Source organism: Microcaecilia unicolor, chromosome 11 (genome assembly GCF_901765095.1).
Source record: "Microcaecilia unicolor chromosome 11, aMicUni1.1, whole genome shotgun sequence".
NCBI classification, from domain to species: domain Eukaryota; kingdom Metazoa; phylum Chordata; class Amphibia; order Gymnophiona; family Siphonopidae; genus Microcaecilia; species Microcaecilia unicolor.
In genome coordinates this window covers 15,971,832-15,989,055 of record NC_044041.1, presented here as the reverse complement: position 1 = coordinate 15,989,055, position 17,224 = coordinate 15,971,832, and the positions used below count along the sequence as shown (strand labels likewise).

Sequence of the window (17,224 nt, the reverse complement as noted above, 5' to 3'; positions counted from 1 at the left end):
CAGCACATGCAAACAGATTTCATGCATATTGATTGGGGAAATCCTGAAAACCTGACTGGACTGCAGCCCTCAAGGACTGAGGTTGGACAACCCCGGTTTATAATATCACTTCAGTGAACAGATGCACACATCTGCACTTGCTTCAAAGCATGTGTAACTGTATGTGTATAAGTATGGCAGAGAACAGGTACATACGCATATATTTTATCAACCTCGCCCTACTGCTGGGAATGCCTATATCGTGTGAAAGTAGGAGCTATGGGGCCGATGTTCAGACCGTGGGAATTAGATCGTCTAACTCCCACGGTCTGCGGTGATGGTGTATATTCAATGTCAGGCTGTTTATTTATTGCATTTCTACCCCACATTTTCCCACCTTTTTGCAGGCTCAATGTGGCTTACATGGTACCGTAATCGGCGTTAACCGATTTCGGTATGAACAAATACAAGTTGCAATTAATATCAAGGTGATATTATGGTAGAGTGAGATACATGTAGGGTAAAGACAATTGGGGAGAACTTAGAGAGGGAAAGGAAGAGTTAGGATATGTCCGTTACGATCTTTGGTTAAGTTGTGTCGCAGATGTCCAGGTTTTTTATGTTGGGTCGGTGGGGTATGCCCTTCTGAACAGTTTTGTTTTTAGTGCTTCCCGGAAATTCATGTGGTCGAGTGTGGTTTTTACTACTTTTGGTAGTGCGTTCCACAATTGTGCGCTCAGGTAGGAAAAGCTGGAAGCATAGGTGGATTTGTATTTGAGTCCTTTGCTACTTGGGTAATGAAGGTTTAGGTATGATCTAATGGACCATAATGGTAATGGAGGTTTACGGTGACCAGCTTTGAACATCAGGTATATTTTTGGCAGGATTGAACTTAACCAGCCAAGCCGATATTCAACGCTGGGCAATTATGATTAAACAGGCCAAAGATATTCCACGTTTTCATGTGGAATAACAGTATAACTGGCTATTCGCTAGCCGGAGATATTCAACAGGAGACAGCCAGCTGTCTCCCACTGAACATCACCGGATAGCCGGCTAAATACCATTTAACCAGCCAGGTGCTGCTCCTGGCCAGTTAAATGGTTTTGAATATCAGGGGATATGTGTCCGTGTACCTATTTTGTATCATTTACAGCCCCAGATCATTTTTAAAAGAACTCACCCCGAACCTGTAAAATGCTGTTCTACGCACACAGGTCCCTCATAAAATGGATGTTGCTGGGCAATAGGGAGCACTTGCTCGCTTACCGCTCGGATATCCAGGTCTTGCAGTGATGAGTTTTTCAGCCACTTTCGAAGAAAGTGTTTTTTCACGCTGTTCTCTGCCTGAAAAATGGCAAGTGGGATGGCCCTGGAATAGAGCACGATGCAGTTACAGCAACTCAGTGGAGTGAAAATTAAAAAAAAAAAAAAACAAAACCCAAACAGTTCTTATATTTAACACATACATACACAAGTCAATATTCAAATTCCAGAGTCAGCATTTGAAGTTATACCTATATTCCGCGCTGGCTGCTCTCTGAATATCTTGCCATGGATGTAAAAAGACTTGAAGCGGTCCAGAGTGCCCCGGGATTTACGTACTTATGTGCTCTTAACTATGACAAGATCTTATCTCATATCTGCACTGATTTGGGCTGCTAGAAAGGTTTACGGTTGCCTTGGTGGGGCCGCATCGTGGCAGTGAAGATGAAATGTGTTACCGTGACTGCTTTCCTTGTTCTGGACTTTACCTGTCCGCATCCTGCGCAGACTTATTCTCCGCATGCAAGCTTTAATATCTCGATTTATTTGGGAGGGGAAGCGTCTGTGTTTGGCTCAGCGGGTTTTATGGGGAGCTCTGGAACAGGGTGAGAGAGCAGTCCCTAACTTCGATTGGTATTATATGGCAGCCCAGCTCCTGTTGGTGCTGGACTGGGTGCTTGGGAAGTCTAAGCCTTCAGTGATTTTTGGAACAATCATATTTTCCTGACCGTCCACTGAAGTCTCTTTTGTGGACTTCTATGGAGTCAGGGTGGTCCTTTCACAGGGTGCACAACCCCTTCCTGTGGCACTTGTTTGAGATCTGGGGTGAGTCATGTAAACGGGGAGGTCGGGTTTCCTCCCTGTCTGCGGTGCGAGGGGAACAGCATTTTGGAGCGGGGTGGATGGGTATGGCTTTTGCTAGTTGGGAGCGGGCGGGTTTTGTCAGTTTTTGGGATGTTCTGGTCAGGGGACAACTTATACACTTTGAGACCTTGCGGTCTCGGTCTCAGTATGGGTTTTCGACAAGGGATTGTATTCCTTATCTGCAACTTCAGCATTTTATGTCGGGGCAGGGTTGGTTAAGGGAATATCCCTACAAGACGGAGTATCTGGAGAATTTATGGCTATTCTTGAGGAAATTTCAGTGATAGATAAGTATGTGAGGGGATGGGATTCCAATGCCCACAAATTCATGCATCATTGGGATTGCAGTTTCTCTACTCAGGAATGGGAAACCATGTGTGCAGAGATACAGAAGACTTCAGCCTGTGTGCTGTCGCAAGAGAATGCATATTTTATTTTATTTATTTATTGCATTTGTATCCCACATTTTCCCCACCTATTTGCAGGCTCAATGTGGCTTACAGAGTTTGGTTATGACAATCATTCCACGATATCAGATACAATTAGTAATGTACAAAGATTAAGTAAGGGAAGAGAGAAGGAAGGTATTAGGTAGTATAGTGGACTTTAATATCTGGGTGGATTGGGGAGGTATTTTTGTGAGGTAGTTTGTAAGGCTAAGGGTTCTCTTTGTAGGCTTTGTTGAAGAGATACATCTTCAAAGATTTGCGGAAGTTAGTGCTTACTAGATGGTACCACACTCCTGACCATTTGAAACTTATGTTTTCCACTATGTCTGATGTATGCTGGAGATATGCAAATATGATGGATACTTTTCTGCATATTTGGTGGGACTTTACTTTAATATCCTCCTTTTGGTTAGGGGTGGTTCAGGCCTCGTCTACTGCCCTTCGGTCATCTTTGTCCTGTACTCCTCAGGATTGTTTATTGGGCTTGCATAATGATTGTCCTATCTGGTGGGAGAACAAATTGTTGCGATGGGGACTAGCAAAGTGTCTTACATAACATAGTAGCATAGTAGATGACGGCAGAAAAAGACCTGCACGGTCCATCCAGTCTGCCCAACAAGATAACTCATATTGGCTGCTTTTTGTGTATACCCTACTTTGATTTGTACCTGTGCTCTTCAGGGCACGGACCGTATAAGTCTGCCCAGCACTATCCCCGCCTCCCAACCACCGGCTCTGGCACAGAACGTATAAGTCTGCCCAGCACTATCCTCACCTCCCAACCACCGGCTCTGGCACAGACCGTACAAGTCTGTCCAGCACTATCCCTGCCTCCCAACCAACAGTCCCGCTTCCCACCACCGGCTCTGGCACAGACCGTATAAGTCTGCCCAGCACTATCCCCGCCTCCCAACCACCAGCCCCGCCTCCCGATCTTGACTAAGCTATACATTGGAAAAGTACTGCGTCACCTTCCCTGAGAGGACTGGAAGCAACATATTTGCCATTTGTTTTGATGGAGCGTCATACTGCTGAACACAAAGATAGCTTTCTCCCTCATAAGCACGATTGGGACAGGCTTCAGGACTGTTTTGCTCACTTCTAAAATGAGGGGGGAGGGAAAGGGGTGATACGAGGTTGCTATTGGAGTGTCTTGAAGAACTTGCAGGGCACTCTGTTGCAGCTGGAATATATGGGCCTCTTTCACAAAGCCGTGCTACTGATTCCCAGTGCAGTAATTGAGAGGAATCCCATTCAATGCCTATGGGCTTCCTCTCATTTGCCGCGTGGAAGTCGCTAGCACGGGTTTGTAAAAGAAGCCCTATGTTTCTTATGGGGGGAGGGTTTATAGTTGCATTGGGGGATGTTGGGTGTAATGGGAGGGGGAGTATTGTTTCAGTGTTATCCGGGTAATGAGGAGGTGGAGACTGTATGGTTTCATATTTTAGCATGTTTGTATATATTGTTTAATTTTGCAAACAAAACAAAATATTAATTGATACAAAAAAAAAAAAAAGAGACTTAAGAACATAAGAGTCTACATGTCAGACCTTATAGACTTACCACCCAGGAATACTAAAAGATCAGCACGCACATCCCTGAATCTCCACTTTCCCAGCTGCAAAGGACTAAAATATAAATTAACATAGGCTTCCAGCTTCTCCTACATAAGCACGCAGCTATGGAATGCATTACCACTGGCCGTGAAAAAAATGCACGACCTAACCAACTTTCGGAGATCTCTGAAGACCTACCTGTTCAACAAGGCATACCACACTGATTCATCCTAATCACCAGACAACGAAACTCAAGCCTGAACTGGATAAAACCTAACTCTCTGCATGTGACTACCAAAGTCTACTCTTACCACAAAAGAACTTTAACGCAATACCACTTTACCTGTTATTCCGAATATGAACTCTTTACACTTGACTGCTTAATCTACCATGTCAATCATGATCTTAATGTAATACCACCTGTATCTCTCACCCCGGAATTGGCGATCGCCATGACGGACCAATGTAAGCCACATTGAGCCTGCAAATAGGTGGGAAAATGTGGGATACAAATGCAACAAATAAATAAATAAATAAATAGGAGTAGCCATACTAGGTCAGACCAATGGTCCATCTAGCCCAGTATCCTGTTTTCCAAACAATGGCCAAGCCAGGTCACAAGTACCTGGCAGAAACCCGAATCGTGGCAACATTCCACGTAGAACCCCAAAGAACAGCAAGATTCTGGAATCCTAAAGAGTGGCAAGATTCCATGCAGAATCTCAAAGATTAGCAACATTCCATGTAGAACCCCAAAGAATAGCAAGATTCTGGAATCCTAAAGAGTGACAAGATTCCATGCGGAATCTCAAAGAGTAGCAACATTCCATGCTACGAGTCCCAGGGCAAGCAGTTGCTTGAAGTGGTCCAGAGGAAGGTGACAAAAATGGTACGGGGCTTGCGCCAAAAGATGTAGGAGAAGAGACTGGAAGACCTGAATATGTATAATCTAGAGGAAAGGAGGAACAGGGAAGACACTATACAGACATTTAAATACTTGAAAGGTATTAATATAGAAAAAAAAAAAAAAAGATATTTTCCAAAGAAGGGAAAACAGTAAAACTAGAGGACATGAATTGAGGTTGTGGGGCGGTAGACTTAGGCGTAATGTCAGGAAATTCTTTTTCATGGAGAGGGTGGTCGATGTCTGGAATGCCCTCCTGAGGGAGGTGGTGGAGAAGAAAGAAAAAAAAAAAAAAAAGACGGTGATGGAATTCAAAAACACATGGAATGGAGGAAGTGACGTCATCCCTTGAAATGGCTGCCTGAGCCACGAGCTCCGATCAGCCCCTCGCTATCAGGACACCCACGGAGACGCGAGTGCATAAAAATAATCATTAATTACATGAAAGCAACATCGGAAGCCAAGGGTAAGCGATCTATGTCGAACTCAAAAACTAATTCGATCGACTTACAAGCTTTTGCATACACGGGCCCAGCCGCGAATATGAGCGCGCCGTCCCCTGAGCAAGGCCCGACCAGCCCTCGTGAAGGCAGTCCCCCGCTGCTCTCCCCGCCACTTTTTATAACGGGAGAGGGACACAACCCGGAGGAAACTCGCATGCACGAGATCCGCGGGTGGTTGCAAGAAATAAAAACTGAAATTATCGCCGCAGTGCGAGCGGACCTCGTGGCAATGGGGGCGGAGCTCCGAGGAGAAATAGGCGCGCTGGGCATCAGAGTCGCAGAGACAGAAGATCGCATCGACGAACAAACTGAAATAATACAGGCTATGGATTCCCAGATAAGGGAGACCAAACAGGAAACACTGCAAATTTGGGACAAGGTAGAAGATCTCGAGAATCGGAGTAGACGGTGCAATGTGAGGTTCCGCGGCCTTCCAGACACGCCACTGTACACGGATTGTGAAGCAACAGTGCAGAGCATTGCAAGCGCTCTACTAAAGGAAGTGCAGATATCTAAAGATCCAACAACAATCCAACTTGTACGGGCACATAGAGCCTTAGGAAATACCATAACCAACCGTCCAAAAGATATTATTGCCTGTTTCAATGACTTTAAATTAAAGGAACAAATAATGAGGGCCTCACGATCAACACCCGGATTCCAGTGGGACTCTTACCATATTGAATGCTACCAGGATCTAGCTGCAGCCACACTGAAAAGAAGAGCAGAGCTCAAGCCCTTCACTAAATTTCTGACAGACAAGGGCATCAAGTATCGATGGGGCCACCCATTTGTGCTACGATTCTATAAAGAAGGGAAGCAATATCAAGTGCGAAGCATAGCGGACGCGGCTGAAATATTCCCAGAAGAAGGACCACAGGGAGAAACTACTGCATTAAAGAAACAATCGCCCACGATTGGCGAAAAACCACGTTGGCAAAGAGTCGTCGCGGGAAAAGGCAGACTACAACGCCAGCAATCGGACACGCAATTAACAAAAACAGGCGCCAGGGTAAAGAAATAATCAGAGCCTGTATCCTTGGCATCGGAATCCAGATGTAGATTGCAATTTGGTGACTATATAATTGAATTTTGTAGAGTTGATGTTGTTAAGAATGCGTTACCCAGTGTTGAAAGGGGATACAAATATGATGTGTAACTAGCAATGTACCGGTTAATGATGTGGGGACCAGTAACTTAAAGTGGATAATCAGGGGGGTGGGTCACTATCCTTCTTGACACCCTTATGCACACGGCACGAGGATGTCCTCAAATGGGGAGGGAGGGTAAAGGGGTTACTAGTGGGAAAAGACTGACTATGTTTAAACACCACATGAAGGGGGGAAAAACACAGGGGATAAACTGGAGGACTAAACAGAGATTGAAGCTAAGGGGGGCATTCTCACAGATTAGATGAGTGCTGTTAAATGCATGACCCTAAATGTAAAGGGCCTTAACTCACCAGGCAAACGCCAACTCATGTTCAAAGAAGTGCAACGCCTAAAAGCAGACATAACATTTATTCAAGAGACCCATTTGCTCCAGTCAGCTGAGCGATATTGCCAAAGTACAAGACGGCAACAGGTGTTCTGTGCATCTAACCAGCTAGAAAAGAAAAAGAATGGTGTCATGATCATGCTATCCCAAAAATACGCATGGCGGGTCCAGAAAGTGATCAGGGACAAAAAGGGTAGATATCTGTTAATGATAGTACAAATAGAGGGGGAAACACTTACACTCCTAAACATATATGCGCCTAATGACCAGCAGGGTGCATTCTATTTGGAACTGTCAGCGCTCCTCCCCAACACATAGTAGGCACCCTATTAATAGGTGGGGACTTCAACTTGACGCTGCACCCAACACTAGATAACACCACACAGGGGGTTCGCTACTCACAATCCGCTCGGTTCCAGTTGCACAAATTTATGAGGCAATGGCATTTAGTAGATATCTGGCGGCATAAAAATCCCCAAACCAGAGGATTCACATTCTATTCGGCAGTACATAACTCATACTCTCGCATAGATTTTTGGATGGGCCCACCAACCCTAATGACCGACATCATAGATATTCAGATACAACCGAGAACATGGTCGGATCACGCACCAGTGGTGCTAGAGGTGAAACTGAGGATATCGAACCCTGGGGCGCCGCAATGGCGCTTCAATGACAAATTACTAGCAAATTCGGCTATCGCTACCAATCTAGAAGAGGCCATTAAAGACTACATCACCCTTAATGATAATGGAGAGGTGACATCAGGAATATTATGGGAGGGCTGCAAGGCAGTGATAAGAGGGACAGTAATAGCGCTACAGGTACATCTTGCACGCCAGACACGAGCAAGGACCCAACAAATACACACAGAGCTGACAAGCCTCAGTGCACAGGAAACTCGTCAGCAAGACAAAGAAACTGTACAACATCGCATACATACATTAAGGATGGAACTTAGAGAAATCCAAATGGCAGAGATAGCAGAACAACTTCAACGGGTGAGACAGGCGTATTATGAATATGGGAACAAGACCTCCCGGCTATTGGCACTCAAGCTGAAAAAATGGTCGGCCGACACACATATCACAGCTATACACGACAAAGAGGGGAAACTGTGCACCACACGGGAGGAGATTCGGGCAGCCTTCACAAATTTCTACACAAGGCTTTATCAGGCCGAGGGAGACCCGGATCCACAGGACTCCGGGAGGTACCTGGCTCAAGCCAAGCTCACAAAATTAACACCACTAGAGGAGGAGATGCTCTCAGCCCCCATTACATATGACGAAGTGGCATGGGCAATTAAAGATCTACCTAATGGGAAAGCACCGGGACCAGACGGGTTCACAAATAAATTTTACAAACGCTATAACAAATTGCTAATCCCTCTACTGGTTCGGGCATTCAATGAGTTAGAATTCCAGGGGGAACTGTCCCACTCTTGGAGATTGGCAGATCTAGTGGTCCTTCGCAAACCAGGGAAGGATCCACAATATTGCAGTTCTTATCGCCCAATATTCCTCCTTGGCTCTGACTACAAAATCTTTACCAAAATACTAGCCAAGAGATTACAAAAGCTAATGCCGAAACTAGTACAGGAGGATCAGACGGGATTTATCACAGGCAGACAAGCAACTGATAACATTAGGAGGGCACTCCACTTGATCCACGAGGCAGGCAATACCCGACAATCCATGTTGCTTCTCTCCTTGGATGCAGAAAAGGCGTTCGATCGGGTCAGCTGGGGTTTCATGTTCAAGGTTCTAGAACATATGGGATTCACAGGTCGTTTTATAACATGGCTTCAATTAATTTACACCAGACCAATGGCTGCCCTGAGGATCAATGGGAACAGTTCAGACCCGATAACATTAGAACGTGGGACACGTCAGGGTTGTGCTCTATCGCCACTGTTGTTCGCTCTGACAATGGAGCCACTAGCTCAGCATATTCGGCAGGACCCACATATACATGGTATCACTATAGGGGGTGTAACACATAAAATCATGCTATTCGCCGATGATATTCTATTAACCTTAGTCGACCTGAGCAACTCCATGTCTCAGATAATACAGGAACTAAATCGATATGGTAAATTCTCTGGGTTCCGAGTGAATATGGACAAATCAGAAGCCTTAGGGCTGGGGTTAACAGTGGGAGAGGAAACTTCAATACGACAACAATTCCCGGTCAAATGGGTCACGAGATCCCTCAAATATTTGGGCGTGCACTTAACACCCAAATTGACAGATTTATACCAAGCTAACTTTCCCGTGAAGCTCAGGGAACTATTTGAAGATTTGGATAGATGGGAGGGCTTAGAATTATCTTGGCTGGGACGAGTGGCAGCGATAAAAATGATGATCCTACCCAAATTGTTATATTTGTTTCTTGCGCTGCCCCTACCAATGCCGAAGGGGTTCTTTAGGCAACTCAAACGGAAGGTCTTCGCATACATATGGCAACATAAACCACCCAGAGTGAAGGCAGCTATAATGTATCAGTCCAAAAAGATGGGAGGTATGGGGGTACCAAATTTTACTTTATACCATCAGGCGGCGCAGTTGCGTGTGCTGGCGGGATGGAGCGCTGGTAGTGTAAAAGCATGGTTCCAAATAGAGCAACACTGGATGGGACTAAACAATCTGGGCTCTCTATTATGGATACCAAAGGGCCAACTACGGACATATATCAAGAGAGCCCCCTTAGCGGTGCAATACCCTCTACAGACATGGTTGGCCATAAGGGGGAAGTATCTTCCTAATCGCCATTGTTTCCACCAAATGGCAATAAAAACAGCCCCAGGGTGTCCGCTGGGGATGGATAACTTAATATATAAACAATGGGAGAAGAGAGGTTTGAACACATTAGGCCAGCTATGGGATGAGGGTCAGATATTCTCATTCGAAGAATTACAGGAAGATTATGGGTTACCACTATCACATTTGTTCCACTACACTCGCATTAGAGACTATATAAACAAGAGAGCCAAAGCAGAATTACTTATAGAAGAGACGACCCTAGAAAGAGCACTGAGAGTGGGAAACCACAGGGGGTGTATCTCTCGCATATATGCTACATTGCTTAATGACAAGGGACCCATACTATATTATCTACAACGATGGGAACGAAATTTGCAGGTTACCATAGATTACACACAATGGGAAAAGGCATTGAGACACTTGCTGCGGGTTTCCATATCTAGTTCAATGATTGAAAATGGTTATAAAATACTGTATCAGTGGTACTATACACCACAGAGGCTGGTAAAAATGTATGGACAGGGATCTGCACAGTGCTGGAGAAACTGTTCAATGGTGGGGGATATGCTACACATCTGGTGGTCTTGTCCTAAGATTCAAACATACTGGACAGAACTGTTGGACATATTTGCTATAGTGACTGGGGTAAGATACCCAACTAAACCGGAGATTTGTCTGCTGCACATAAGACCCCCAGGAGTTCGGCTGTCGGTTCACAGGCTCACAGCAGTTTGGCTGGTAGCTGGGAAAATCACACTGGCATCGGCGTGGAAAAGCCAGCTGGCTCCACCAGTGATAAAGGTGATACACAAGATGGACTACCTCTACCAAATGTCCAAAATGACAGCTATACGATTGGGACATATAACAAAATTTAACTTGCAATGGGAACAATATCGAGTCTGGCGATCACAAAATGGGATAGACTTGGATGCACCTAAATTGATTATACCAAGATTATGACTGCTATAACACAACCCTCATATTATGATATTCCACTGGTAACAAGGGGGGAGGGGGGATTGTGGTAAGGGACAGGGGGGAGGGGAGGAAAGGGGGATATATCGCTTTCAGTTTTTGAAGTTTACACATTCTGTATGTGACATATGTTTGTTATGAGGATGTTGTCAATATGTAATTGTTCAAAAAACCTTAATAAATAAATATATTTAAAAAAAAAAAACACATGGAATGAACAAAGAATCTGTAATTAGAAAATGGATGGTATATTAAAAAAAAATCAAAACTTTATTGGCGCTTAGATGGTGACTCCGGTTGTGAAGAACTAAGGCCAGTGCCGGGCAGACTTATATGGTCTGTGTCCCATATATGGCAATCCAGTTTAGGATGGGCTGGAGAGGCTTCGAAAACAATTTCAGTAGCTGGAATGTGAGGACAATGCTGAGCACACTTTTACAGTCCATTTCTCGCAAACGACAAGATGGATTCAGATCGGCTGGAGTGGGCTTTGATGACAACTCCAGTGGTCGGAATTTAAGTACAATGCAAGGGCGGACTTCTACGGTCTATGTTCCAGAAACACCAAAGAAAGACCATGATCAAGTATTTTATATCACATTCATTGTTGGTTTAATCATGAATTGATAATGAGTGAAACTGTTGGACAGACTGGATGGACTGCTAAGGTCTTTATCTGCCGTCATGTTACTAAGTTACCAGTGGAACCAGTTGCGTACCAAGGGGGGGGGGGGGCGGTGGGGGCAGTTACTTCCTGTTCCGGGGCAGAGGGAGCTGCAGCGAACGAGCGAAGTTAGCGAACTCGGAGCCGACAGGCGCGCGCCGCAGCACCCCCCCCCCAGTGGCGTGCACCCGGGGGGGGGTGTCATTTCACAGGGGGGGGGGGTGCATCGGCGATCCGCCCCGTGTGCCATCAAGGCTAGGAACGCCACTGAGTGGAACCACAATTATCTGGATAATGGTGATATTCAATGTCACTATAATTTATGCTTTACTTGTCCTTTCTATATCACCTTAGTGACAGGCTGGCTAAGGCAGTGAACAGACTAAAACAAAGCATGAAAGGAATGGTAATCATCAGTAGGACAGAAATAAAATACACAGAAAGGCACACACACAAAATAAAGTTTAAAAATAAAGACACTTTATCCAAATAATAACCACCCTACAAGAAACTCCCAGTTCTGCCCAGGCTCCATCCCTTAACCGCAGCAGCGCAATCCAAATAGTTTCAGGGCAGCCTGCAAAGATTTGTAACGACATTGTCCAGATGGAAATTTGGTATGCCCTCGGTCAGCAACAATTCTCTGGGTAACAGCATCTGCCACCCAGATAAGTGCTGCTGGGTATTTACAGAAAACACTATTTCAGGTGTCTGTGCTGAGTGTAAATGTCCTTCAATTCATTCAGCAGCACCTATGACGCGCTGTCATGCAGTGAATGAGGTGCAGTCCTAAACAAAATGTCTGAACAGGAAACAGATAAGGAAATGCTGCTAAATACATCCATCAAACTGAGACGGCGTGGGATTTTAACTGATGGGCAGCTGGTGCCTGAAAGTCTAGAACCTGTGCTATGCGACTTGGGACTTTTTGCTTATGCCCTTTTTCCCTATGTATGTGCATTTTCATTTCATTCTGTTGCATTAAACTCTCGTTAAAAAATAACATAGTAAATGACGGCAGATAAAGACCTGTACAGTCCATCCAGTCTGCCCAACAAGATAAACTCATTTACATGGTATGTGATACTTTATATGTATACCCGAGTTTGATTCTCAGGGGACAGACCATAGAATTCTGCCCAGCGCTTTTCTTGTACTAAGTTCTGAAGCTAAAGTCGAAGCCCCTTAAAATTTACACTCCAGCCCATCTCTATCTATTCAGTCACAATCAGGGCATAGACCGTAGAAGTCTGCCCAGCTCCCATTTTGTTTCCCAATAAACAACAACAACAAAAAAACTGTGTACATTTCCCCCCTCTGTAAATCCTCCTCTTTTCTGTTTTAATAGAAGCTACATTAAAGGGGCAGAATGCTCGGCATTTCAGTTTCTACTGTATTTATTGTACTGGCAACAAAAGCTCCCCAGATAAGTGTCTACACATGAAAGCCTGGGGCTTGTAAGGGTAATGTGGTAAGCTGCCTGAAGATGACATACTGGCCTGTCACTTGCTCCTGCCTATGGTCACCACAGAGCCTGCTCAAGTTATGGTGAGGGAAAGAGATGGGCAGAATCAATCCCCTGTGACAGTGACCTGGGTTTATCCCCTCTCTTATGAATTTACATTTCTGTATTTTCCTCATGAAACATTTCTACAAGACTCAAAATTAGCCTAATCACAGCAGTTATGATGTCTAATTTATGGAAACAGCTTAAGTTTCACAATTTGTTCAGTCTGGGTAAGGTGTAGCGCAGTAGCGTAGCCAGACACAGTATTCTGGCTGGGCACCCCCCAATCAATCTGAAAAGTTGGCTCCCAAGAGGGGGGAAAGTCCCCACAGTTTTGCCAGACAAGCCCGAGCTGCTCCCCCGCCCCCTCGTGAAACGCTAAGGAGGCTCCCGGGGAGAGGCTGCAGCTGCTCAGCCCGACTTTGCGACTCTCCCTCCGTTTACCTTTCTCAGTTTCCAGCCGATCATAGTTGGGGACCTGGTGGCTCCTCACCGGCTTCTTCACCAGGAAAGAGCGGGGCATCTTCTGTTCCGGGGCAGCGCGCGCACCTCGTCTGCACCGCTTCACATTCTGCCACGCGCTGAATCTGAGAGCGGCTCACAACGCTGCCGCCGGGCAGGTGCAAGAAGGTCCGAGCGTATTAGCATAGGCTGCTCGCTGCACCAATCGGAGGGCGAGGGACAAGTGCAGGGGGCGGGGTCTGCTGCCTTAGGTTTCTTGGCTCGTCCGTAAGAAGAACAGATGTACTTCTGACGAAGGTACTCCACTGCTGGGTGGGCCTGAACCCAAACTGGGTGGGCCCAGGACCACCCGTGGCTACGCCCCTGGTGTAGAGAAAGTGGTGGGGGAGGACAGTTTTGATTAACCCTCTCAGCTTGGCTGATTTGCTTCAGTGATTTACCAGGTAACATAGTAGATAACGGCAGAAAAAGACCTGCATGGTCCATCCAGTCTGCCCAAGACAAACTCATATGTGTATACCTTACCTTGAATTTGTACCTGTCCTTTTCAGGGCACAGGCCATATAAGTCTGCCCAGCAGTATTTCCCACCTCCCAACCACCAGTCCCGCCTCCCATCACCGGCTCTGGTACAGACCGTACAAATCTGCCCTCCCCTATCCTCGCCTCCCAACCACCACCCCCCTCTTCCCCTCACCTGCTCCGCCACCCAATTTCAGCTAAGCTTCTGAGGATCAATTCCTTCTGCACAGGATTATACTCTATGCATATCCCATGCACGTTTGAACTCTGTTACCGTTTTCATCTCCACCACCTCCCGCGGGAGGGCATTCCAAGCGTCCACCACCCTCTCCGTGAAAAAATACTTCCCGATAAGTCTTCTCTCCCTCCACCCCTGTGTAATTCTTGCCTACATGTCTACTTCCTGATTTAACTCTCACTGTTTTTACCTGATAATTAATGCCTGCTTCACTATGCACCTCACTGCTTTACCTTTCAGTGACAGGGGAGCCCTCTGGTTTCCGGGATATAACATAGCGACAGCTCAGCCCAGCATCTTTCACCATCTGGTCCCCAAGGAACTCTGCCAAGCGTTTGGCTGTACTGATAGAGGTGGACTTTTGCTCCCCATAATCCTCCAACTTGCGAGACATTGAGCGATTCTCTGAAATCAGTTCAAACAGTTCCGAGTCCGGCATATTGGCTGCCTGAGGGAAATGAAAGACAATTGAAGGGGAACTGCAGGTTCAAGAACACTTTCGTTCACCCCCCCTCTCCCTAGCCAAACCACCATAACCCAGGAGACAAATCTGGAACCAGCTGGCACTGTCTGTAAGTCCTCCCTCCCCATAGATCCCTCTGCTGTCAATCCAAAGCAAGACTTTTTTTTTTTTTTTGGCTATACATGAAAGACGTCAGGAAACAAGCCACACCCCCCCACTTCCCCTCCCCCCAATCAGTCTGAGAAACCACCTCACAGCAGGAGATAGGCGACACTGGTCTATCTGCACCCACCTTGCTGTACAGAACATCAAGCCAATAGTCAGCCACTTTGGCCACCGAAGCATAAACTTCCTCCAGGGTGGAACCTTTCAAGAATGCCTCAAAAACAGAGGATTGAAAGATCTTAATCAGCTGCAATTCTCCACGTCGTTTCACTTCAAAACCCTTCAACTCAGCCAAGGAGCCGTCCTCATTAAACACTGCATATCTGGGAAAGCAAAAAAAAATGCAGACAGTGAATGTAACGTACTATAAAGGGACCTGGTCCTTGTTAAGCTGCAAGCACAGGACTAGCTCAAAGGCCCGGTGACTAGCTTTGATTCTCAGATCAGCTGGGCAAGGCAGGATCTGTAACCTGCTGTTCATTGCTCAAGGCTGGGGGTTTGTGACACTTGCCTCTTCTTCAGTTTCTTGCCTTCCTCCTTGGAGGCCGGGAGGATCATGGCCAGATAAGGCCCATCTACTTCAAAGAAGATGCTGTTCTCCGAGCGAGTCACATAGTTGAGGGAGGTCGGATCAACCAGCTCCTGGTACTGATGGTTTGTGAAGCCTTCCTGGAAATACAAGATGGATAAGTGTCATGGTATAGAATATCCAAGGCCATCAATATCAAACATATAAACGGCGAGTGACCGTACTCACTGCAAATGCGCAGTAGAGACTTCCCTCTCTGGCCCGCCCCCGCGTCAATACGTGATGACGGGGGGGGGCGGGACAGAGAGGGAAACTGCGCCGCCGACGTTGCTACCGCCCCCCCCCCCCCCCACTCGGAGTCGCCGCCGCCACCCCTCCACCCGGCCCGGGCCCTCTCTTCCCTTCTGAACTTACAGATCCATTCGCCGAACGCAGCAACGCACATCAGCTGAGCTGCAGTGAGCCCTTCCTTCTTTGCCTGTGGCCCCGCCCTCCTGTGACGTAACGTCAGCGAGGGCGGGACACACACAGGCAGAGAAGGAAGGGGCAGCTCAGCTGATGTGCGTTGCTGCGTTCGGCGAATGGATCTGTAAGTTCAGAAGTGAAGAGAGGGCCCGGACCGGGTGGAGGGGTGGCGGCAGCGACGACTTCGAGGGGGGGGGGGGGCGGGGGTGACCGCGGGGGGAGGAAAACCTCTATACCAGCCCGTTTTTACGGGCTCAACGGCTAGTATATATATAAATGGCGAGTGTCGTACTCACTCGCAAATGCGCAGTACAGACCCTCTCTGCCCCGCCCCCACGTCAATACGCGATGCCGAGGGCGGAACAGAGAGGGTCTCTACTGCGCATTTGCGAGGGACACCGCCGTCGCTAACGCTCCCCCCACCCGGAGTCGCCACCGCCACCCACCTTCCACCCGGTCGGGCCCTCGCTCCGCTATTGAAACAGCGAGAGCACGCAGCACACAGCTCTACTGCTGAGCTGCCGTCGGCCTTCCTTCTTCTTCTCTGCCTGTGTCCCGCCCTCGACGACGTTACGTCACACGAGGGCGGGACACAGGCAGAGAATGTAAGCCGCATTGAGCCTGCCATGAGTGGGAAAGCGCGAGGTACAAATGTAACAAAAAAAAAAAATAAAAAAAGAAGGAAGGCCACGGCAGCTCAGCAGTAGAGCTGTGTGCTGCGTGCCCTCGCTGTTTCAATAGCGGAGCGAGGGCCCAACCGGGTGGAAGGTGGGTGGCGACGGCTCCGGGAGGGGGGGGGGGGGATGAACTCAGAGGGGGAGCGGCAGCGGCGAACTCGGCGGCGGGGTCTTTCAACCCCCCCTCCTACACTAGCCCGTTTCTACGGGCTGAACGGCTAGTCTTGGCTATTGTACCTCATACTATCCAAAGCCACACTGGTTAATCCATTTCAGTGTTACATAAGTACAGTAGAGTCTTGATTATCTGATACAAACCGGACCAACAGGTTTGTCAGATAACCGAAAAATCAGATAATCCAAGAGACTACACACAATGCATTGCATCCCTCCCTCCCTTCCACCGAACAGCAACAAGCCATTCCACTCTTGGGGGCCCACCCACCCAACCAAGCAAGCATAGGCCCTCCTGGGTCTACCTTTGAAGCGCTGGTGGTCCCAGCAGTGAGGTCGGGGCAAGAACGATCCCCAGTTGCTCCAGTTCATGCCTGCTCCGCTTTCAAAATGGCTGCCGCAACGTCTGGCTGCTGCTAGAGTTCACGGCAGCCATTTTTAAAGTGGAGTCGGCATAGGCAGGAGCAACTGGGGATCACTGTTGGACCTCTAGGGTTTCAAAGGTAAAACGGAGGGGTGGGGGGAACCTACGCTTGGTTGGGTGAGTGGGCAGGCACTTGGGAAAGAGATCTGGGAGCGGGGGAGGCTGCTGCTGTTT

The 17,224-nt window shown here is 47.3% G+C and overlaps 1 protein-coding gene across 1 annotated transcript in view; it reads right to left on the bottom strand.

Moving 5' to 3' along the window:
• POLE (DNA polymerase epsilon, catalytic subunit) overlaps positions 1–17,224 on the bottom strand; it is a 141,659-nt gene that overhangs the window by 55,935 nt on the left and 68,500 nt on the right. The window contains exons 24-27 of the mRNA XM_030218300.1: positions 15,293–15,450; positions 14,909–15,104; positions 14,387–14,601; positions 1,249–1,351 (exon numbers count right to left, since the gene is read on the bottom strand). Coding sequence (XP_030074160.1) covers positions 1,249–1,351; positions 14,387–14,601; positions 14,909–15,104; positions 15,293–15,450 — 672 coding nt within the window. The remainder of the gene's footprint in view (positions 1–1,248; positions 1,352–14,386; positions 14,602–14,908; positions 15,105–15,292; positions 15,451–17,224) is intronic.